The 23354-nt window shown below is 39.3% G+C and overlaps 1 protein-coding gene and 1 long non-coding RNA gene across 11 annotated transcripts in view; one reads left to right on the forward strand and one right to left on the reverse strand.

Moving 5' to 3' along the window:
- Positions 1 to 23354, reverse strand: part of LOC138016936 (rho GTPase-activating protein 7-like) — a 46959-nt gene that overhangs the window by 7737 nt on the left and 15868 nt on the right. For 5 of the 10 annotated variants that reach the window (XM_068864113.1, XM_068864117.1, XM_068864116.1 and 2 more), the window contains 12 exons: positions 20650 to 20769; positions 19582 to 19633; positions 6011 to 6082; positions 5561 to 5642; positions 5193 to 5241; positions 4309 to 4946; positions 3051 to 3170; positions 2188 to 2234; positions 2006 to 2107; positions 1807 to 1890; positions 1144 to 1269; positions 218 to 348 (listed from right to left, as the gene is read on the reverse strand). In XM_068864113.1, coding sequence (XP_068720214.1) covers positions 218 to 348; positions 1144 to 1269; positions 1807 to 1890; positions 2006 to 2107; positions 2188 to 2234; positions 3051 to 3170; positions 4309 to 4946; positions 5193 to 5241; positions 5561 to 5642; positions 6011 to 6082; positions 19582 to 19633; positions 20650 to 20769 — 1623 coding nt within the window. Of the gene's footprint in view, positions 1 to 217; positions 349 to 1143; positions 1270 to 1806; positions 1891 to 2005; positions 2108 to 2187; positions 2235 to 3050; positions 3171 to 4308; positions 4947 to 5192; positions 5242 to 5560; positions 5643 to 6010; positions 6083 to 8191; positions 8459 to 8558; positions 8759 to 9458; positions 9597 to 10594; positions 10692 to 16174; positions 16616 to 19581; positions 19634 to 20649; positions 20770 to 23354 lie in introns of those variants that run through there. The other 5 variants (XM_068864119.1, XM_068864118.1, XM_068864120.1 and 2 more) reach the window with 5 other exon arrangements.
- On the forward strand, positions 287 to 23293 carry LOC138016938 (uncharacterized). Its single transcript, XR_011125896.1, has 4 exons — positions 287 to 390; positions 6708 to 6881; positions 14434 to 14507; positions 23280 to 23293. It is a non-coding gene; the product is annotated as an uncharacterized lncRNA (long non-coding RNA).

Below are 23354 nucleotides of genomic sequence, written 5' to 3' on the forward strand. Positions count from 1 at the left end.
GTGGTTTAGTAATGTCCGCTCTGTCCTTAGCTTGGGCATATTGATAGGCATGGCAGTAGGGATCCTCATTTACTGGCATCACAATGCATTTGGCCAAGTGCATGCAATTGCAGCTTTGGCAAAATTAAGCTGCAGTGAAATGGGAGGCACTACTTTCCACTCTAATTGTGAAAGAATCAAGAAAAAAGTAACTTTGTTTCAGTAAATAAATAGTTACCTGATTTGTTTCAGAGTTGGCAGCCACCTCATTTAAAAACAACAAAAGTGTCTGAAGTGCTTCTCTGTTTGGGTCAGGCATTAGAAGAATTGCTGCTTGCATTGCCTCCATTCGAGAGTTGGGTGGAATACCTAGAGGCATGAATGTTGACATTAATGACTTCTCTTGACTAGGTAAGGACTGGTATTTTTTTGTTAGTTTGTAAGAAACATGGCCCCCATCTTTCAAACACCAGAATGTAGGTTAACAGCCTATCTCCTACCACTGTTCTGTAGTTAAGTGGTATAGCATCTGAACTAGAAATCGGAAGGTCGAAGGTTTGATTCCTGCAAAGTTTGTTGACCTCCTCCATGTTTGCTGACCTATGCCATTTAAGCCTCCGGCTTTGGCTGCTCTCATGTATTTCTCAGAGTCTGATACGTAATTTTAAATTTAAAAAAAAAAGAGCACTCAGATGTTTTTCCCGAGAATGCCCAAGTCCCCATGGAAGAAGATTCATCACTTCACACTCCCTTGATTTTGTCAGTTATTATTGAAGGTGAAGAGCTCATATATGTGGAGACTTTACTCCCTATTCAGTACATATTGTATGTGTTAATTGGGTTGCTAACAACCAGGATATTATTATATGGGGGAGAGAAACTCAAGCAATGCCATGAAAAAGTGTCTTACAATCTCATCAACACCTTTTCTGGTATGTCACTAATATAGGGAACTTCACAGGCTTGTTCATTTAATAATTACATACTTTAAGCTTGTCAATGTTAAAGTGAAAGTAGCCTATTTTGTAAACTATGGAAAGGACCAGTACAGAACTTTTTTTATTTTTTTATTTTGACAGTTCTAAGGCTTCTCGTTTAAGGTACACAACGTAGACAATGATGTTTCAAGAACATTTTTCAACTCAATAAATGAGTAATACTAACTTGAGAAAATAGATATAAGTGTTTCTGCCAGCTTGGAAGTCAAGATAGGCTCTGGGAGTTCTCTGAAGTACTGCTTGAGCATGTCAGCCATATCATACGGTGACAGCCCCTCAAAGTCCGTGTTATCTACAAAGATGAGAAACAAATAATTCAGAATCAATTTATGTTTAGTGTAATCTATGCTGTTAAGGGCTTGTTTCAAGAAAGAGGCTTAAACCCATTGACTTATTAAGTGTCCCCGACTGACAAGTAAAATCGTCTGGCGTCAGACAATAAAATCCACACTGTATCAAGTCTCACTCCCACGGCTCAATGGGTTAAACAACTAGTAACTTATAACATGCTAGGGATTCAAAAAAGGGGTGCAATGCATTTGGGCAAAAATTCCGAAATTTTCGGTCTAGAGTCAAATGGAACAGTCTTTTCCGGAACGTTCATTTCAAAAATTTTGGTCGACCTCTCGAGGTTTTTCTTGGAAGGGTAATTTTCGGATCGTTCATTTCAAAACTTTTGGGCAACCTCTTGAAGTTGACCAAGGTATGATCTTGAATGTCTGTTTCCTAATTTGAAATTATTATTGGCGCCGCCTGTGTTGAAGGCTAACCAGTGGTTATCTCTGATGGAGGCATTTACATGTAGCTCATTAGGGCAATTTTGCATTACCTTGATCACTCTCGATCATTTCCTTGAGGTGATTTATCCTCTGTTTCCCACCTGACTTGCGAAAAATTCCCACAGCATCAACAGCTGTAACAGAAAGAACAAAAAATAACAATAAATTCCATCATCAAGTGAATGATAAAAATATTAATTATTACTGTATTGTTTTATGTAGCACTCCAAAAATACAGCATTTTGTTACCTGTTCTCTGAAGGTAGTTGATTGCAAAAAGAATTGATCTTGGAAGAGGCTGACCTGTCCGTTGTAAGACAACCGAAAGAGGAACCCCAAAAACATTTCTGTCTGAAAGTATGAAGAACAAAACTATTATTATTATGATCAGTGTCCACTCTGTGTACTGGTAAATATCTAATGACAGGTACCTCTATAGTCTGGAGACTTGAACTTCTTTAAGAAATGGGGAAATGACCTGGAAAATTGATAACAGCAAACATGTTAACAAACCATAATGTGTAATGACTTGGGAAAAACTGTCAATCTCATTCATACTTGAGGACTAGTTGAAACAAGGTTTTGTTTCATTAAATTGTGCAAGAGCATTGAGCATTGAGTACTCCCCTAGTGCGCATTTTGGATGCAAAGTAGTAAATAATGCAAAAAAGCATAACAGATTTAACATGGCTCAAAACAGTTTCAACACTTCGAAGACACTCTCTCTAGAATGAATGACGCTATCACATAACAGCAATGTTATGGTACCACATGAAACACTGATTATTTCCAAACAAGATGTGGTCATTATTGTGCTGTAATAAGTCACCTTGACAATGGGAAAGGCCAGCAAAAACACACTATATACACACATATTTTGGATTTAGTTGCTCATATCTCAAAAACGAACTTGGTGACCCCCCTTTTTTATTGCTGAAAAGTGATTAGAAGGCCAAGACGAAACTTTCGGCAAAGTTAAAAAATCACAGAATTAAGGTGGCTCTGAATCCGCTGTACAGAATTTTTTGAAACTTTGCAGAGAGTTTCATCTTTCCCTTCTGATTATTTTTCAGAAATAAAAAAGAGGGTCATTGTTTTTAATTATAAGTCTTGCCTGTTTCCACGGTGACATATTACGTCCCAATGATGACTGCATCTTGTTCAGAAATAATCCATATTTCATTTTGTACCACAATATTGCTAATACGTGATACAGCGTTGTAGTGCCGATCCTTCTAAAAAGAGCCTTACTTGCAAGCGTTGAAATTCTCTTGAGCGACCTTAAGAATCTTACCAGTTCCACATGCCTCGGTGTGAATGTGTATGTCTTTCCATTAGTGCTGTGAGTTTCAAAAGTGAATATTTTCTGAGGACTGCTAGCTGCCCTGCTGTGAGGTCACATATCTTAGGAGACCTGTATACAGTGAAAAATAATATTAATTTGTTCGGTTGCAGCTTTTTGTGGTGAATACTATAGAAACAACAGTCTTAAGTTCAGTGATTTACTTGCCCTTCATAGGGTTGCATAAAACGTTGGCTTAAAATGACCAATGGCAACAGTTTGAAGACTTTGAACATGCTTCAAGGCCATCTTAAGGCCTTCATTTGGGACAATATGAAAGGGCTCACATGTAAACATCATGAAAAGGTTTTCACCTTAGTAATTTTCCCCTTACTAACCTTTTTCCAAACTCTGAACATTGATAAAAATCCCTCTTAAAGGTTTCAATAAAATTTCAAGTTGGCGGCCTGTTTGAGTCTAGGGTAACCTGTCTTTATTTACTTAGCCTGGTCGCAGAGGTTTTTCTTGAGCTGTGAGAGAGCTGCAAAGCGGTGAAGACGAGTCGCGAAGTTGCGAGAAGAGAAAAACCCCTGGGTACCTTGGACTTAAATCTCACTTTCATGCAGACCCCAGCTGTCAAACGCGTCAAATTGATAATTACAAAAGGGACCAATTAGCAATCATGTGTCACCTCGGTATTACCAATCAAATGAACCAATCACGTTGGTTTGAGTGTTTAAAAATATCAACCAATCTGAGCCTGACCCTAGCGTCTGCATGAAAGTGAGATTTGAATTCAGGGTAACCAGAGGTTTTCTTTTCTCGCCACCTTGCGGCTCTCTCACCGCTGAAGAAAAACTTCTGGGACCCGGATATTATTTACTTCAATTTTTGGAGTAAAGTGGCCGACTTCTCGGAGTGAAGTAGCCAATGCTTTATGTCGGCTGTCAGTAATAATTGAAACAGCCTCAAATTTTTGGCCATGTTGCTAATATGATTTTGCTCTTTTCATTTCTGTTAACTATTTACAGAGGGTTATATAACGGTGAGAGGCAAATTTCTGACAACATAGACGGCAGTATACCGCCGTTGACTGGCTTCTAATGAAACCACTGATTTAGCCCAAGCCCAGAATATAACAGAAACATGACATGTGCTTCAATGGGTATTTTAAAATAGCTCACAATCTAGTGCAAACTGAAAAGCCAGCCTCTCTATCAGAGTACCCATATCTAGCCAAAGATTTCCCTTACTTTGACAAGACACTTACGTAACATGTATGTCTGGTTTCACAGATTTCTCAAAGCTGTGCCACCGTACTTTAGGCCTCTCTACTCTCGATGAATGTACCATATCCACACTGCATTGTTTTTCTGAGTTTCTTATTGACCGTAGCATTGACAACTCTCCTGGTAAATCAGCAATTTCATCATCGCATTCATCTGATAAAGCATCATTTGACGATCCACTACAAGATTCCAGTCCTAAATCACTGCTTGCGGTAAGATTTCGTTTTTGATTTCTTGCTTTGCAATGTAGTCTATCATTCTTGTTAAGGTCTTTGCCAACATTTGATATCGAAGGTGTACTGGCACTCAATGTTGGTGACAAATTGTCATATATACTAGTTCTTCCTGGTGCTATACACAAGTCCAAGTGTGAAAACGGTGTCAAGGGATCAGCCCCATGTCTGTCCCTCCTGCGGAAAGACCTGGGCTTTCCATTTGTTATGTTGCTCAGAGATGAGTTGATTCCATTATGTGAGCTGCTCAAACCTCCTGGGGTATTTTCCTTTGAGAGTGCTTGTGGGTCATTTCTTCGATTAGACCAACGTCGATTCTTATTTTGAAGTTTCCATCTTGAACTTAAAGCTATTAGATCTTCTTCATCTGAGTCATAACCATCACTCTGTTGGAACAAAACATTTACGGGACAACAGTGAGATACCATTTCCATTAATTCCTTTGTTTTCCTAATAACACAGCGCACTACTTCAAATTTTCACTTAAGTGTTGTGTTGAAGGTGAGACTGCAAGCCCTAAGATTAGCTGATCGCTATTTGCGCACGGCTACTACTGAACTTCAGAAGATGTACAGAATGCCGTTGAGCTAGGTTCTTATCAAAAAGATCTAAGAACTTAGTGATTTACATACCTTGATGTGAAGATTCATTTTTGCACAACGGTTGAGTGTTTGAAGGCGCCTGAAAGGAAGAAGCCCTTCAGTAAAAAATGTGTGACCCATTCAATGAAAACCTGGAAATTTACTGACACAAGGGCTTGTCAAAAAAGAGTTAATATGGCTGAAGTCTGATATGAGTGTGTTTAAGCCTGAGTTTTTTCCTTTTTTGAAGGTGAACACTATGTTTAACTTTTTATTTCTACAGTCTATTCATGGAGCATAAAATCAAGTAATTGAGAAATTAAAAAAAAAAAGGTTATTTAAGTGCATGGAGCAAGACATGAAATAGTAAGCCATGAAGAAAGTGATGTTTCACAAAATTGTATAAAACCAAGACTTACCTGTACAAGGACTGAATTGAATCCTGGTCCAGGAAGTCATGCTCTTTGACGACTGACGCTGTATCAATCGGGAACTTTCCATCTGAGTTGAATACAAAAGGAACACTTTAATGACAAAACACTAGCCTGAGGTTTAAGGGAATATTTTTGACATTTTTAAGTTGATGCAGAGGTTGCTGACCCATTGACCCCAAAACTCCTCACCCCCTCCCCACCAACGACTAAGATCTTCTGGCACTAGACAGAGTAAAACTCCTAGGAGTTAATGTTTTAAAATACTGCAGTGATATGTATGACAATGCTTCCAACTTTTACCTAATTATCCCTGCTTGCTTTTCAAACAGCCCCTGTGACTTGCCCTTGCTATCTCCAATTTGATGATTTGATGTCAAATAACCATTTAAAGGAAGTTGCAATCAGGTTCACAAAAACTGAACTTAAAGGATTTACCTTCATAAGCTGAAGAATACTGTGGAAAGCCTGCAGCTTTCAACCAATAACATGCCTCAAGAGCTTCTAATTCTGTGGAGCAACAGAGAAGTTGTCAGTTAAATCAGTTTTGAGCCTTAAGGCGCTGTATGTGGAATGTTTTGGCAACATTGTGGTGGGACAAGTTGCATGAAATGTTTCACAGTGTAACATACCCTGCAACGGCCAAAATTGATGTGAGACAAGTTGCAACAGCCGTTGCTGAAAGTAGAATTAAGTTTTACTTTTCATGCAACTTGTCTCGCAATGTCGCCAAAACAGTGCTAGACAAGTTGCACAAAACATTTCACAGTGTAACAGGGCCTTTAAAGTACAGTAACAGATCCCGGTAGGCTCAATCATACTCTATATGGGTTCCCTCTCAAGGCTGATCTCCAGTGGTGGAAGGCTTTACACTAAATTTATTTGGCTATGTTTCCTTCTCTTTCTGAACAGTGTGTGTTCTCTGAGCACTGTTTTAAAAGCAAGTGAGATTTGCCACGGCCAAATTATGTCTTCTTTTCCAACCACTAAGACTTGAAGGCCAAAACAAAACATGATGGTTTGAGCAGGCAACTTAACTTGGGACCTCCTGTCAGTTTAGCCAGTGTTTATCTCACTGCGCCAACCAACCTAGAAGCCAGACCATTATGATTGTACATTGTGTTTGTTTTTTTAGTTTTGAGCATTCTCAGTAGGATGACATGTCATGTGCAAAGTTGGTTCTATGAGGAGGCATTTGCAGCATGGCCAAGTGTTTGGGACTCTGTTTTGGAGTTCACATCTTTCACTCACCACTACCTGGATTGGCCATAGTGTTCCCACATTCAACTTCATCTCCCTCACTAAACAGGCAAGTGGTTTCCTCCTTCAAGTTTGTTTTCTTAACACTCTTATAATCAACTGTTTGCTATTTTTGGAATCTTAATTAAGTACAAGACACTTTTGAGACATTGACAGCAACCTGAAGGGAACTTTTCTCTGTTTCAACTTTTGACACTACCACTTTGTATTGCTACGTATCTTTTCACTAGTAGAGACGACTAGTTTAAAAATCTGGGAGACAACTCCTCTGGAATGTGAAAAGTTCATTCTTGGTTTCTATCCGTGACTCAAAAACACCTGGTGATTTAAGCTCCATATTACGGGTACTATCCACACAAGGCTGCACAAGCTGCAAGCTTGAACATTATTGTTTATAAGTATACAATGAAGGTTCCCTACTTTACTATTTTACTTTACTTCTTTAAACTTTTTTGGGGACTTCACTTTTCCTCTCTTCTCAAAATCCAGAATTTCCAAACTTCAATGTGGATTCAGGGCATAAATAGCCTGTCTATAGGGCTACCATTGCTAATTCAAGTAATAATGTTTGTTTAACTTTGGGAGGTAAGGTCACATTTAGAGTAAAGTTGCACAACTAATAACAATAGAAATGCTTTGTTGTTTAATTTTTGGAAAAAAAAATTTCAAGGACATCTTTTGTGTAAGAGAGAGCAATAATTATTTGTTTAGGCATCAAAAACAAATCCTTAAAAGGTTGTTTTGCTTATAAAAACAATACCAAGAAAGAGTTCCCAGTTAGGTGGGGTCAGAAAGTTTAAAAGCCACCATTAATTTCAGTAATTATTAATTAATGGAAAAACCCCTCTAAAATAGTAACGCATGAACATGAAAACAATTGTTGTATGCAACCAAAATACTGTAGACTAAAACAGCAAAGACACAGCGACAAATGAACAACAGACACAAATGCCCTTGCTAAAAAAATCCTCAATGGCGCCTTCCTTCCTGTTTGAGAGTTGAAATGTTATTTTGACTTAAGTAAAATGTATTTTCATTGTATGGGGAAGACAAAATTGCTAGTCTAAGTTTTCACGCCTAAGCTATCGGTAAGCTTTCGAATCTATTCTCCATGTAATCTTCATCCTTCTTTGCCCCGTGTTCTAACGCGTCCATGCCAATTAACTCTATTTTTTTTTCCATTAAAAGAAGGAATTCTTATTGTTAATCGGAACCATACAAAAAGGAACATTTTAAAAAGCAATACAGCAAGTTTCCAGTTCCTAATGTTAACGTTTTCTGGTAGACAGTAAGCACAACTCTTCGCGATATTAAATAATACTCCCACAATGTACTCTTAATAAACAAAAATGTACCCACTTGTATCCTGCATAGATAGAATAGACCAGAAACACAACTGACCTTGCAAACATGCAAGACAGTATGTCGACTATTATTGCAGCGTATTATTAAACTGTAAAAATGTGCAAATTGTCATCTCAGTCTTGAAAGCTATATGTCCTCAAAAAAAAAAAAAACAACAATTGCTACTTGAAAACACCGCACAATTCAATATCACTCCACGATTAGCGACACTCGAGTGTACAAAAGAGAACGAGACCGGTCTATTTCATCAGTGATCCATTGAAATTCTTGTTTATGTGAAAGGGCGAATTACAGCAGTTACCCAAACAGCGATGATATTTTACAGAAAGAAGTTGATTTATGACTCTTTTTCGGGACTTACTGGTAATTTCACGCATGGATGGCGAGCAAAATAGACTGCATTCTGTTCGAATGATCTCCACTGCAAACTTAAGGTGACATGGAGAGAAACGTGTTAACAAGCCGACTGGTGCAAGCGGCAAAGTTTCAGTTTGATTTATCGAGAAATTAATCTGCCGGCATGATGAATCCCCGAAACAGACTTCTCTGTTGTCACGTGAGGACTCACTATTCAGGTTTTATTCAAATCAACTATTTGTTTTGCTTACACCGCCAGTGAGTCTGAGCATCCAGAATGGTTGCGGTCAGTCGCTCATATTCCGATGAGTAATATTTCTCATCCGGTTTCGAGGCTTTTTAAAATATCACTAGGTTTTTCGTCTAGGCACGTAGTGTAAAGGACTTGCCGCTGGACTGAACGTGAACTATGGCGCAAATATTAAAGCACCATTCACTTGAAGTGCCTTGCATGTTGGCAAAAAAATCCATGTCACACAATTTATCAAATGGAATGCTGCCAATGTCCATCAAGTTGATGAACTTTATGATGACCCACCGGTTAGCGATGGACAATTGGGACGTTCAACAAACCTCGTACATAAATAAATATTTTTTTGTCATTCGGCGGGGCTGTACTGTCGACATAATTGTCGTGGAATTGGTCAAATATCCGTTTTGAGATTTACACAAGCAGATTGATAAATTAAGGACAAATTTGACTTTATCTGAACCCTTCTCGTTGCCAAGAATTTAATTTTAGGCGATAAGGAAGTCAAGATATAATAACCCTAAAGCCATAGACCGAGAAAACGAGTTAAAACTTAAATTAATAATCCAGTGGAAAGCGGCTACGAGAAAGTAAGCAATGGAATTTAAATTCATTAACAATTCAGGCCGATTGATTCAAGAGACTCGGTCGTACCTTTGATCGCACCTTTCTTGTTCTTTCTAGCAAGGAATCGTCGAAGAATCTTTCGCCTTTTTTCGCCAGTCGGATTAACGCCGTCTGATAGCGCCATGGCCATGGGGTGAATCAACGGTCACAGAAAAGATATTGGACGCAAGTACAGTATAATTGAGTGCACTGAACAGAAGTGATCATTTCTACCGTGAGCCTCAAGCCACGAAGGTGCCAAGGCAAGGAGACTAGGCCCAAGGAAATTATCCCAACACGAGCTTTGATTGACGCATTGTTTATGTCAACGCCTTCACAAAGAACCACCTTTTGTCCGCAGACATACACTAACTTAAAGGGTGGAAAAACAAATTATATACATGTAGTACTCGATTTACTGTTTCTTCCAAAAAGCTCGAGTTTTGAATATAAGGAAAACGGTATTATTCTTCAAGATTATTTTTATCAGTGGACTACTGACGGTACGCTCTACAAATTTTCCGGTCTTGATGTCATTGAAGGGTGTATTTTTGTTGTGACTTTAGGCGTGTTATATATCTTGCGTTCGCCTGTGCCCACGATTGCATATTTGTGGGAGTTAACCATATTTCAGTTTTCGACATGATGTTTGCAGCATTTGAAAGTTTGTGTGAATTTTGTAGTTTTTTTTATTTCCTTCGCTGACATTAATTGGTTGATTAGTATACTTGGTAGATTTTTGTCGTACAGTTTTCATGCGCAGAGATCAGCGTGCGATAACCCGCTTTGGCGTACTGACCACACGTTTCCGACAATGGCGCAAAAGGGAATAAATCTTTATAAAGACGGAAATAACCGATTGAAATGAATCAGGATCTAAAATTGCACAAATTTTAAAAAGAGACGAAGTTAGTGTAATTCTAAAGTGCCTTTGAAACTCCGCTCGGGAAACACACAAAAAACGATATTCACCACCCTGAGAAAATAACATATTCTTACGACCACGAGAAGTTCTTAATTAAATTACCCGGTATTGCACATTAAATTTGTGGATGAGGTTCCCAATTGATCTGTGTTTTCGCGGGTCCACTTCATATGGCAAAGTGAAATATGTTAAAAAAAGTATTGATAGGATCTCAACCTTAGGTTATACCAATTCCAAAAGTCAGAAAAACTAACTATACCGTTTGCAAGCATAAATGCAAAGTCCACGACGGCCTCCATGGTAGCGTCCAAAAAACCCACACACAAGTCACACTCACTCATGCTTCTGAGACAAATTGAAAACGGAAAGTTTAACATGCTCTGCATTTATACAAACAGACCATGGTGCGACGCGGCGCTCCCCTGTGACGTACGGTGACGTACTTCGGCCTGTATCAGATGTCTGAGACCGGATCTCAGTTTGTCTAAACAAAAGTGAAGTCTTTTGGTTGAGTACAAAGCGATTTTATCATGATTTGACATTGCTCCAAGCCATGCGGCAATACTCGTCTATCCAAACAGGCTACATTGTTCTTTTTTGTTCTGTTATGAAATCAGTGTTTTTGAAATTTACCCTTGCTTCTGTAAGGTGATTTCCTTTGAAATTCGATAGTAATAACCAGAACTGTCGATGCTTTTCAAGGTGTTGGTGTTTCTTATCAGTTACCTAGCCTGTCGCAAACAAAGGCGTTTTTCATGTGTTTGGGACAAGCCCTCTGTGGATAATGAATTTGAAATGAAAGAGATGTGGCGATAACTGAAAACAAGCATTTCGTCTAACAATAAAGTACTTTTGGCCACAGGCGATCAACAACACAATTGCTTCAACAACTAAAAAAATGTGAAATTAAGAAAATTGCTAATTCAACGCTTTAGAGCATGCCACGGGATTCCTCGAAAACGTGCAGTAAAGAGATTCGTCGCGATGTTTTTTTTTTTTTGAAAACGTCATTGACTGAATGATATAAACAAGCCAGTTCATGTACAAAACTCACTTTCATATCAAACTCTAGATTGTAGCTATGAGCTTTAGGATTTATAATTTTGTATCTTCTATCTTTTTCTTTTTCATTTTTCTCTTCGAGCCTGACACGATTAGCTGGCATGTACTAAAACCAGGAACACCGGAACACCGGAACACCCTGGAAGTTAGGGTTAGCCCTCAATTTGGCAACCCTAGGCCTAAAAGCCAACTTAAGGCCTACAATTTTGGACAAATTAAATGGAACATTGAGACCACCCCTCCCCCCAAAATCAGTGATGGGAAAATGGCGCGTTTTGGCCTTCACGCACCTTCATGCTTGATTTTGGGGAGAGGGGGCATTTCTGTTCCATTTTATGCTGTCCAAGATTGTAGCTAGGCCTAGGGTTAGCCAAATTGAGGGTTTTGGGTTACTTCCAGGGTGTTCCGGAGTGTTCCGGTGTTTCGGGGTGTTCCGGTGTTCCGGTGTTCCTGATTTTAGTACATGCCCGATTAGCTTGTTAGCTACCTCTGGGTTTCATAAACTTTGTTGATGTTCCGGAGAAATACATCGGACAACTGAAAGGGGGAAAATTTTTTATCAGGATCAAAGACAACACCACCCAGCGGAATTCTCCAATTTTTCGGCCGCCCATCGATGTCCTAATAGCCGAAAAATTTTCCGAAAAAGCCGTAAATTCATTGTTTCGAAAATAGATATACTAAGGTATATAAGACTACATTATGCATTTGATGCCCAGGAAACTGTCGACGGGCACATTTTATAAGAGATTTCCATTTTGAGTATTAAACTGACAACGATGAAAGTTGCGATAAAAACTTTAGCGAATATTTCCTTACACCCTTTGTGCAACTTAGAAAATCGGCAACGAAAAGCAAAGTAAGTAAATGAGGGACCGGACACCATAATAAAGACATTGCTTTTAGTGATTGTTGTTGTTTGTGAGGAAAGATTAGTCCATTTGTCAGCTCAATGACTTTCGAGAGTTTGGACAACATTCAGAAAGTATTGCGCTGTAGTTGTTATTAACAGATTACTGAAATCTTAAAGGGTGCGTTGGTTTAGTTTAATAACGTTGCCCATTTTCCACTGCTCGGCTTCTTTTACGCACGGAACCCACCGCAGATTATTGGTGATAAAGATGATTGCTAACTTGAATAAGGTGTGCCACGATTTGACTTCTCTTCTTCCAAGTCCGACGAAAGTGTCAAATTTCGCGTGTTTTCATTTTAGCCGTAGTACAGAAACAATGTGCGAGTGAGATGTCTCAGTTTTATCAGTGCCATTTTGTTTTGATCAGTACACAAGAAATTCCTTCTCACAATGAAAATAAGCCTATAAATGACAGTGTAGAATTAGGACGCGGGGATTTCATTGGTTAAAAGCTATGCGCGATAACCCTAAGGAGAAGTTGTAATTGAAAATATAAACATCTTCCAGATGCAACACAAACTTGTGAACACACGAACTTAAAACCTCGCACAGGGCTAAATTTTACTTAGCCACGTAATTACAAGAGTGGTTTCCACAAGTTTCCTCTCTTGCTACGCTAGTGTTTCACTCTTCCTTGGCCTACTGGTTTCACTTTGTCAGCCCTGCATTGCGTAGATTCACGTTATTTCCGATTCGACAACCTGTACCAAATCAAACTACTCCTTTTGCTTGGTGACCTATTGATTTTATTTTGCAAACACTAAGCGATGTTCACCAATACGTTATCCGTTGTCATGAGCCCTCCAGGCTTCAATTGGCTGCAGAAACATTTACTTCTTTTGCTCTGTAGTTAGCAAATTTGAACATCACCATTTTTTTTACGAACGTACAAGAACATACTCATGTTGGCTGAGAGTCAGTGAAGAACGTCTTTATTTGTTTTTTGTTTTTTGTTTTTTTGTTTTTGTTTTTGTCTTTGGGAATAGATAAATTAAGGTAAAAATATTTAAAACTGTAATCGGCTGACAGGATAATTGACTCAAATAGTCAAGTACTTTTTTCAAGGTGGTTTTCTTATTGTATGACGCACTGTGGAACAACTGAGCTTATATTTGAATTTAGTATACCATATAGCTCTAAGAACATGTTAAGAACGTTTCCAGGCTCAAGTCGCACAAAAATAAGAAAATTCAGGCTCGGCCCCAAAATTAGACGTTCTTATTTGAATCAAGAGTGAATTAGATAAGAGTCTTGATCTATTGCTTTGCGGTCTTGCCCTAGCACAGTCACAAATGGATTTATTTTTAGATACACTTTGCGCGTGAAACAAACAAAGGCCCGCCAATTTTAACCAATCAGAAGAAGCTATGTCACGCGTGACTTCTGCCATGTTATTTCAGGGACATGACAACTGATTTTCGCGGGAACGGATATTCTCTACTTTCTCAAATCCCATAATACACTTCTTTTACCCCCAAAAGTTTGCATAATCATGGTTTGCAATTTCTCCTGGTACATGGAGATGTCCCAAGAGTTTCTCAAGAGAAATCGAAAACAATCCTTACGCAAATTTTTGGGAGGTAAAAGAGGAGTATGGGATTTGAGAAAGTAGAGCATTCTAAAAATATACAAAAATTTGGTTTTATCAACGGAGTTGATAATGTAAATTGGCCACCGTACAGAGATTCTAAAAGTTGACGTTTCGAGCGTTAGCCCTTCGTCAGAGCGAATCACGAAGGGCTCTGACGAAGGGCTAACGCTCGAAACGTCAGCTTTTAGAATCTCTGTACGGTGGCCAATTTACATTATCAACTCCGTTGATAAAACCAAATTTTTGTATACTACTTCCCCACCGACGCAGCACCACAGTTTCTTTAGAAACTACCCCTTCATTCTAAAAATAGACTCATTTGTGACCGTGCTAGGGAACCCACCCATGCCATAACAACACTCTTATCTGAATAAGAACGTCTAATTTTGGGGCCGAGGCTCACACGCGTACGCTCTCAAAAACAAACCAAAAAAAAGGTGTACGCGTTTTGCCATTTGCTGTTTCCGTTTCTTCATTTTCCACACTCTCCCCTTTCGTTGACGAGTGACTAGTTCCCTTTTTTCAATCACAGCAGTGTGAAACGTTTGCAGTCCTCGGATCCAGTAAAACCGGCGAGGAGAGAAGAGTACTTCACGAGTTCAGGCGGTAAGTGATTAATGATAGAAGGTTCTAATGTGAGAAGGTAAAGGTTATGTTAACGGAAAAAGTCAAATAACAGCTGTAAAAACAAAAGTGGCATATGAACTTCAGGACGCACCCTTGTAGAAAGAAGGGATAAATTCACACCTGGGCGAAAGATAACTGTCCTTTAAGAAATGATAACGAAAGGAATCGCCAGATTCGAGCAAAAGATGTTTGGTAATCCCGTTGAAATGAGGCCTTTAATCCAAGAATCCTTGTGATCATTTTTTAATCTCCGAGTTGTTGAAAACACGCTTGACGTCAATGGGTCCACGTTGACGAGACAACATGTCACGCTCACAAAAATTCCATCCAAGAAAATAAGTTAGTGAAGTTTAGAGCAAAAAGAGGGCGAGTTCTCTTAAGATGTAGCTCTCTGCGGTCTCAAAGAAATGGATGACCTAAGGGTTAAGTGGTTAATTAATTGAATTTTAGTGGACTTTCCAAAAACCTGAATGTCATGTTCGTACACTGATGAGCTTTTTGTACTGCGATTGTGTTCGAAAAATGAAGTGTGCCGAATTAAAATGCTCGTTTATCGGGAGCAACAGAATAACCTCTTTTGGCTTATTCCCACCTATACTTGTTCGTTTCCTCGCAATTAAATTTATTAAATTAATAAATTTTGATCGACACATGTTATTCCATTTCAAATATCCTAAAAGTCTTGCAAATCCATTGAATCGTTTAACTAAATCCATCACAAGGTATATGTTCACCAATTTGTCGCTCAAACCGCCTGAATAGACCAGCATGTGATTTTAAAATGGAGGCAGTATTATGAAGGGAGAAAGGTTCTATGATCTTGTGATCGCAAGCTATCCAGAGTTTCTAAGCACAACATAAATTCAGGGACTTTTGTAGGCGAAGCGCCCAGCCACTCATGACAAATCTCACTGAAATCTGAAATCTCACTGGTTGTAAGCAATGCCCCGAAAGATCAAGACCCCATTTTGCTGGAGACATTCCATCCATGGCACCACAACTGGCCGCGGTTAACATACTTAACAGCATTAACTGTATGGATATTTAGTTGAAATTCTTGCCGCTCTTTTAGTATGAGTAGTAAGCCCTTAAAAGCTCAGGAAATTATGATTTTCACAAGGTAAAATTTGTTTGAAGACACCGGGTTTTTAATGAGTTCTGGGCGTTCTTTCCGATTTCATTTGAATCAAGTTACTCAACAGCAACAGAAACAAGTTGTGCCATATGAAGGGCACTTTAGCCCTTTTACATTGAATGAAAAGTGACCCAAAACAAACAATAAAACATAAAACCAGTTGTTGACAATAGAAAAAATTAAGGTTTCTCAGCAAAATTTGATAAGGCCATGTCTTGACTGTGTTGTTGTAAGCGATTACTCAGCTAATGCAAATTACAAGTTTCTCGAAATACAACTGACCCAAGTAAGCAAAGTACGTCAGTGAATGTACGAAGAGATCTCAGAAGATCCCGGGAGGCGTACGTGATTTAAGCCATGGCAAGTAAGAATATTGGAACGCTAAGCCAAATCTACACTAATTAAATTCAGCAACACTTTCTGCTTTGCCCACGAGAGCGTGGGTCGAGATTATATTGGATTATCGCATCGGCCACCGAATTTAAAGCCACAGAATTAAAAACTCGTTTACCTTCATTTCCATGAAAACATTTGAAGATCAGAGGCTTCAGAAACTTGCAATTTCGACTAGGCATTCTCCATCCAAGAATCTCACTTTTAAGGTGGAAGAATCGAGCATAAAGCATAACTTGAAGGTCATTTGCGGTAAAATGGTTGAAGTCTGTTGACAATGGCGTTCCTTTTTATCTGTCAGTGCATGTGGATTGCAAAGGTTCTGACATAAGCACGCGATACGATCCTGTTGCGCACCAGAACGCGATGTCATTGGTCGCTCAGCTGGAGATGAGATACATGCACATTCGAGGTTCAGCTCTCAAGGCATCCAACTCTTAGAGTTTTGTTTATCGCGAAATGTAATGACGTTTTTTCACTTGTTCGAAGCAAACTGTTATCTGAGAAAAGCATTTGTTTTGTCCAAGCAAGCACGACTAATTTTTCTTGTGAGTTCGATATGAAGCAACAACGGAAGAGGAGTCTGATATGAAGTGCTGCCAAGTCAGAGTAAAATTAACTGAATGACCTTTTAAACTAGATTCTACAAAACACTCAAGGCGGAGGCAAAGGAAATTGTGGTTAGAAATAATGACATACTGAATAAATAATAAAGTAAGCTAGAAATTTCAAAACTACACTAACAACCTCAAAGCCCTGAGTAGCGAAAAACGAACACCTTTAATTTTCAGGAAGAACGGCAAAACACGCGGAATACGCGTTCATTGAAAGGATGGTTTGGTTCTGCCTTAACACATTTTTATGAAATGTCTCTGCCCGTCAACTGATTTGCAAGCTCAAAGTTGAAACTAAATAGATCATGATTGCTGTGTTTTAGGGGCAGCAAATTAAGGTGGCGCAGTGGTGAGAGCACTCGCCTCCCACAAATGTGGCCCGGGTTCATATGTGGGTTGAGTTTCTTGATGGTTCTCTCCTTGCTCCGAGAGGTTTTTTCCGGGTACTGCGGTTTCCCCTCTCCTCAAAAACCAACACTGCCAAATTCCAATTCGATCCTGAATGCACGGACACATTTTGAACAAGCTCCTGAGCGCTCTTAAGGTGTTCCGTGGGAGTAAACAAATTACATTTACATTTACTGTAGAAGTGCTATCAAAATAGAGGTTTTGAAAGAACGTTTGTTCTACCTCAGCAGACTCGGAAGTTCGGTGGTACGGCTAAGTGGCGTAGGATGTTTATATCAGTTTTATCTAAGAAAAACACTGAAACGATCTCTGCACACACGACAGAGCCCTTTCAGACCAATACGTTTTCTGGCGAAGTAGTTTAATTAGAGGACAAATATATTTGAGGACGAATTTGTTCATAACTTTAACTGAGTTAGAGTAAAGCCCTAAAATGAGAATCAACTCACGAATAAATGTGACTTTTGGCAAACCTCAGTGCTCTAAATCGTTTGATTAAATCAGGCTGATTGGTGATTGCATGATTAGACGTTTCCCTACAGAATTTGATTACAAAACAAAAGGGTTTATGTCAAGATATTTTGGTCTCGTATACCTCATAATAAAGATGAAGTTTGTTCATTTACGAATACCAAGGATGAAAGTGGACTTTAAACGTGGACAAAATGGGGAATGTTTTTCACGTTTTCTGAGCGTTAAAGAAGTGTCCGAAAATCTGCTATATAAGTTACGTGTCCTGCAAAACCTTTAGGTGGTTCACATCTTCTTATACTCTGACATATGCTATACACCAGTAAAGGGATAAGAGAACTATTATTGAAATCAAATTTCGACAGGAAAGAAGTTTTTCAGAATTTCATCTGTCATCATTTTGCTCAGTGATTATCGGTGAATATTCACCGAGACGAAGGTCATTTTGACGCTTTCGCGTTTATAGAAAGCGGAGAATAAGCTGAGACGAATATGAGGAGGTAGCCTACGCTGTTGGCAGTTCTTTTTGGAGCGCGAGAGATTTCGAGCGGCACAAGAAGGCTCGAGTTCTCAACAGAACCGCCAGCTACACAGGCTAGTAAGGAGGAAAAAGTTTGAGTCTAGGAGAACGAGGTAAATTAGAGACCTCCTCGAGGAATTGCATAGGATACAGCACTGCATGAACGGCTGTCGGACCATATTTGCTGGGGGCGACCCATCATTGCTTCCGGGGGACAAATGGAAGGCTTTTCATCCAAGTATCAAGTCGTCAATTCACTCACGAGGTTTAGATTAAAACAATGCATTCTTAAATATCTACACGTTCTCTGGCTGCATTAATGAGTCCTTGTGACCTTCGGTGGTCGCAACGTCGAATTTCTCCACCTACATAGGAATTTTAATTTTTGAGTTACCGGCATTAACAGGTTTTCAACACTATCAAGGTGTTTTATAAAGATTCTTCGTGTTTCGTGTTCTCCATGGTTTCCCCAAAGGGCTCGTTTTATCCTTGATGTGTCAGATTTTAAAATCTATGTCTTTTTTTTACTCTGTTAATAGAAGATTATGATAACAAATTGAAAGCGTTTTCCCTGGGGGCTGTCTGGATGAATGCACCACTTTGTAGACAAATGCGTGGAAAGCTTCTTAAAAGCCGTATGTTTACACATTGTCCAAAAAGCAACTCCTAGTTTCCTGCTACCTACACGAAACTCTATTGTTCTTAAGAATGGGTTGAGACGGCTTGTCCCTTTGTTAGCTCAAGGCAGTCTCTGCTGTAGATAATGACAATGACCCTTAATGTAATGCCAGCAGTATTGTAAGTACGATAAAATGTGTCCTGATTATTTTTCATGGTAGCGATTGTATAATTTTGTTTTCTTTGAGATGAAGATAGCGACGTTTCGATTGCTACCTGTGCTTGGTCGATCACAGACAATTTGTCTAAGATACGGACGACGCTGTGTTTTTTTAAAACTCTGTCCTGGAGAATATTCAAGTGTTGTTTTGACTGGTGGTAATTTAATCACCGTCGTTACAGTGAATTTCAATGAGAGTGGTTTGAAGAAGTCATCTGGATAGAGGCATGGCCCGCAATGGCAGTTCTATAAAAAAATGTCTGGAATTCTATTTGAAAATCAAGCCTAGAAATGACTGTTGCAACACACGAGAAATAATCTTTGGGATTGCACATCATAAATATTTAAACCAGGTACTTAGAATATAAGAATCATGAAAATTATTCCCTTAAAGCCCTACCACCACACTCTAGTAAGAGACGGTTTAAGGGAACTCGACACGACGTGACCGGCAATATTCCACTGAGTAGCCTCGGGGTTGAACCGCACGGGAAACGACATGAAACATAAAGCCTCCACAAAGATCATGTTTTTAAGATCAAATGAGAAGTCACGTCGACACAACATAGAGGTTTCCAGAAGTCACACAAGCTTCCAAACGGTTGGACAAAAAGGAATATGGCGCAATGTTTGATACAATGTGCTACAAAAAAGAGGAAAAAAAGGGTGCTTACCCAGACGACGCGTAGCTTCTTCTTCTGTCTCAATCACTTGCGATCGAGGAGCCTGAAATTGAAAAATCCGACGCTTAGAGCGTAAAATAATCATTGCTTTGCGAAGCAACGATTTCCATGAAATCGCACAAGAGCATCTGTAATTACAAGTGCATTCCTGCGCACTTGACCGTCTTGAATATGTATGATTGCGATCAAAATTGGCGCCAAACTTCTCCTGACTATTTCATAACGGTGGTTGTTCATCCTTAGATAGCAAGGATCTGACACGGAACTGTCTGTTAAAAATTACTTTTAAAAATTCTCCCAAAAGACAAAGAACAGAGACGTTGTGGGGGTTATGTTCCTTATCTATAGCATTCTTCCTCCCGCCATCAGTCAACTGAGTTGGAGAAGATTAAAATACCATGCCAACGGGAGCTGCTCATTACGGCCGCATTGCGTAAAAGACGAGTAGAAAGGACAAGACAATATACTTAAAATGAAAACATGAATTCTCTAATTTTGTTTTATCTTGGCCTCAGTATCGTAAGGCATTGCAAGAGTGCCAACTCAGGTAAACACAATAGTTGGAAATAAAATTAATCCATGCTTGAACTGGGCTCGAACTTGTAACCTTGCGATACTACGCTCCACTGTTCTCTACCAACTGAACTCTAACACCAACTGGGAGTTGGTCACTGGTGAATTCGACTTTAACTCTCATATGTTTCAATTTGGGCAGTTCAAATGTGGTAACAATTCATATCGTGGTTAACCACAATTAGACTGTTGAAGTTGTGTGCGGATAATCTCGACATGGCCTTCTACCGGCCGGTTCTTTGTCAACTGTCCAGATTTTAATACGCAAGTTTTAACAACTTACACCTCAGTGTCAAAATGTAATGACTGTCAGTCTCAGACACTGACGTTGTAATTCCGTTTGTCAATGAGCTTAATCCCCATCATGAATAAAAGTGAAACGCTGAGGGGAGAAATCATGATTGACAATACATACAAACAATTTCAGCCAATACAAGCTCATTTGAATTTCCTAAAAAAAAAACCACTCAAACAAATTTGCTCTACCTCATTGTCGTTCTCGTCTGAGCAAAAGGCGCTATTTCCCTCGTTGTCATCTACAGCCGGAGATTTCCTCCCAGGGCTTGAAGACGAGAGAATATCGTCTAGAGTTGAGGCCTCCATTCGCTAAAGCAAAACGGCAAAGTAAAAGTTAAGTGAAGATTGAAAGGACGACGTTCATTAAAACTCTTACTCGAGCGCGTGGGAGGAGAACAAGCTTTCACAACAGGTACAGAAAATATGAGGCTTCCGCTCTCCATTGTATACGTAATCAATACAATGCCGTGAACATTGGGTCAAAATCAAGAGAGTTTCATAGAATCCCTTTATCTTGTAGGGGAACAACGAGATTTCACAAGAGGCACACCTCACTGGGAGTGAACAAGGGTAACACTTTCAGAACATGAGTACTTGCTAAAGTTGGAAAGCAATAACTGGCAGAGCCTTAGTTTTATTCTTGGCTTCCTTGAATTTCGCCGATGTCTGATTCCTACCTGACCTACCTAGCCGAGTCACAATTTTTCGACCGTAGGGTAACCCTCCTAGCCGGGCCAACTACACTTTGGCTCGCCTTGCCAGGTCAACTCGGTCAAGGCAAGATGGGCAAGACGATGAGAACAAGCGTGAGCGTTGTCTTCCCAGTCTCCTGACGATCGAAACTGAGGTAGCACTGAGCTCTTTACTCGGGCAAAAGCTATAATTGTAGGGTACATTCGTTTCTTTTGTAAACGCTCGTAAAAGTTGACTTGGCTTGGAGGGTGACCGTCTTATCCAGGACAACTTTTCTCCATACAAACAGGGCCTTAGTATACCACACAACTTTAAAGAACATTGTTAAAGTGGTACTACGACCAAAAAAACAAATCTTTTTTTTCTTTGGATTTCAAAACTATGTTTACTAAACACTAACTGACCCAAGTTTTAAGTTCTGATTTTAAAAAGACACCTGTTTATTTTAACTGGAATTTTCTTATTTATTGGTCCGCCATTACTAACTTTAAAATCTTGAGAGAGCTGGGTCGAGGAGAAAATGACGTCAAACACTCACTAGTTTAAGAATGCAATGCGTGTGTACGCGGCCTAATTAACATGCAGCACGGGAGTTTCGGGCTTTCAGACTTTTCAACCCGTGTTTTGCATATATAATAAATTGCGTTTACACGCTGAAATTTTAAGCTAGTGAGTAAATGACGTCATTTTCTCTAGATCCAACCCTCTGAGGTCCAATCGGCCAGTTTTGAACGTGAGTAATGGCGGACCGTGAAATCCAAAACTTACACTCAAAATAAACAGCCTTTGGATAAAACTCAAAGCTCAAAATTTTGCCAGTTAGGTGTTAAGCAAACACGCTTTCAAAATCTGAAGAAAAAAAGGAGATGATTTTTTGATCATAGTACCACTTTAAGCACGTTTTCAGGCTCAAGTCGCGAAAAAAGAACGTCCAGCCTCATGCAGCCCCAAAATTAGACGTTCGTATGACAAGAAAAGAGTGTATGAAGACAGAAAAAGCTTTCCAGACTGTCTTTGACAAAAAATGACAGCTTGTCTCGGCGGAATGAGATGATTTTGCCAATACCATGTTCAGGTGCATAACTGAGTCGTTAAATAGTTTGAGAAGCGGCTCGTGCGCGTTCTAGGAAAAGAAATAATTCGAGCTATTTGGGAGGTATTAATTGACACAATGCGGCTTTTGGTTGAACGTATTAACCTTTTGAAACTGAGAGCGCTCTGACGAAGGGCTAACGCTCGAAACATCAGCTTTTAGATCTCTGTACGGTGGCCAATTTACATTATCAACTCCGTTGATAAAACCAAATTTTTGTATACAACTTCCCCACCGACGCAGCACCACAGTTTCTTTAGAAACTACCCCCTTCGTTCGAAAAAAGTCGGCCCGACGCTTTTCAAGTTTGTGGCAAATCGCCTGGATAAAGGTCGTTTTTGCTCAGCATCATCTCCTTTTGTGATGTAACGATAATTTATCAGTATGGGACTTCCACATTACCATTTTCGAGTTTATACTCGTGATTATCTGAAGACTTTCCCTAAACACCCTAAAATAACAGGGGCATCCAACGTCAATTTGCGGAAAATATCTGTTCGGAAGACGATTTGAGATCTAGAATTTTCGGAACATTTCTTGTAAAATGTCTTGCTTGCCTTCCTCTCCTAGGATTTTCGAACATCTGAAAAATGGTAAAGTTGCCCATTTTTAACGGATTTTTACCCTAAAAAGGTCACCTAGAATTTTCGGTAGCCTTTTTTCCGGCTGAAAATTTCGAAAAGGTAATTTTTGATCCCTATCATTTTCGGATCACTAGACTTTCAGCTAGGAAATCTGAACAGATAAAAAATTTTTAGGGGATAAAAATATGCCTATATCTACCGTTTAAATACTAAAATACGTTTAACAATACTATGTTTTATATTTTCGTTGGGTGCCCCTGAAATAACGTGAAAATTTATTAATGAAATTTGGTTCCAGTAAAGTTTCGCCGTTGTCAAGAAACGAATTTTGGGCTTTGTTTTCTTTTCTCAATTTTTATAACTGCTGTTTTCTTTGATGTGCGTCATGTGTGAGTTTCATAGCTCGTTCAACTAGGATGAACCTACGAAGCGTTGTTTTTGTTTTTCAGTTGGGACCATTGTCAGACCCAAGAGAATGAAGGGGTAGTTTCTAAAGAAACTGTGGTGCTGCGTCGGTGGGGAAG

This window comes from Montipora capricornis, chromosome 9 (genome assembly GCF_036669925.1).
Source record: "Montipora capricornis isolate CH-2021 chromosome 9, ASM3666992v2, whole genome shotgun sequence".
Lineage (NCBI taxonomy): Eukaryota > Metazoa > Cnidaria > Anthozoa > Scleractinia > Acroporidae > Montipora > Montipora capricornis.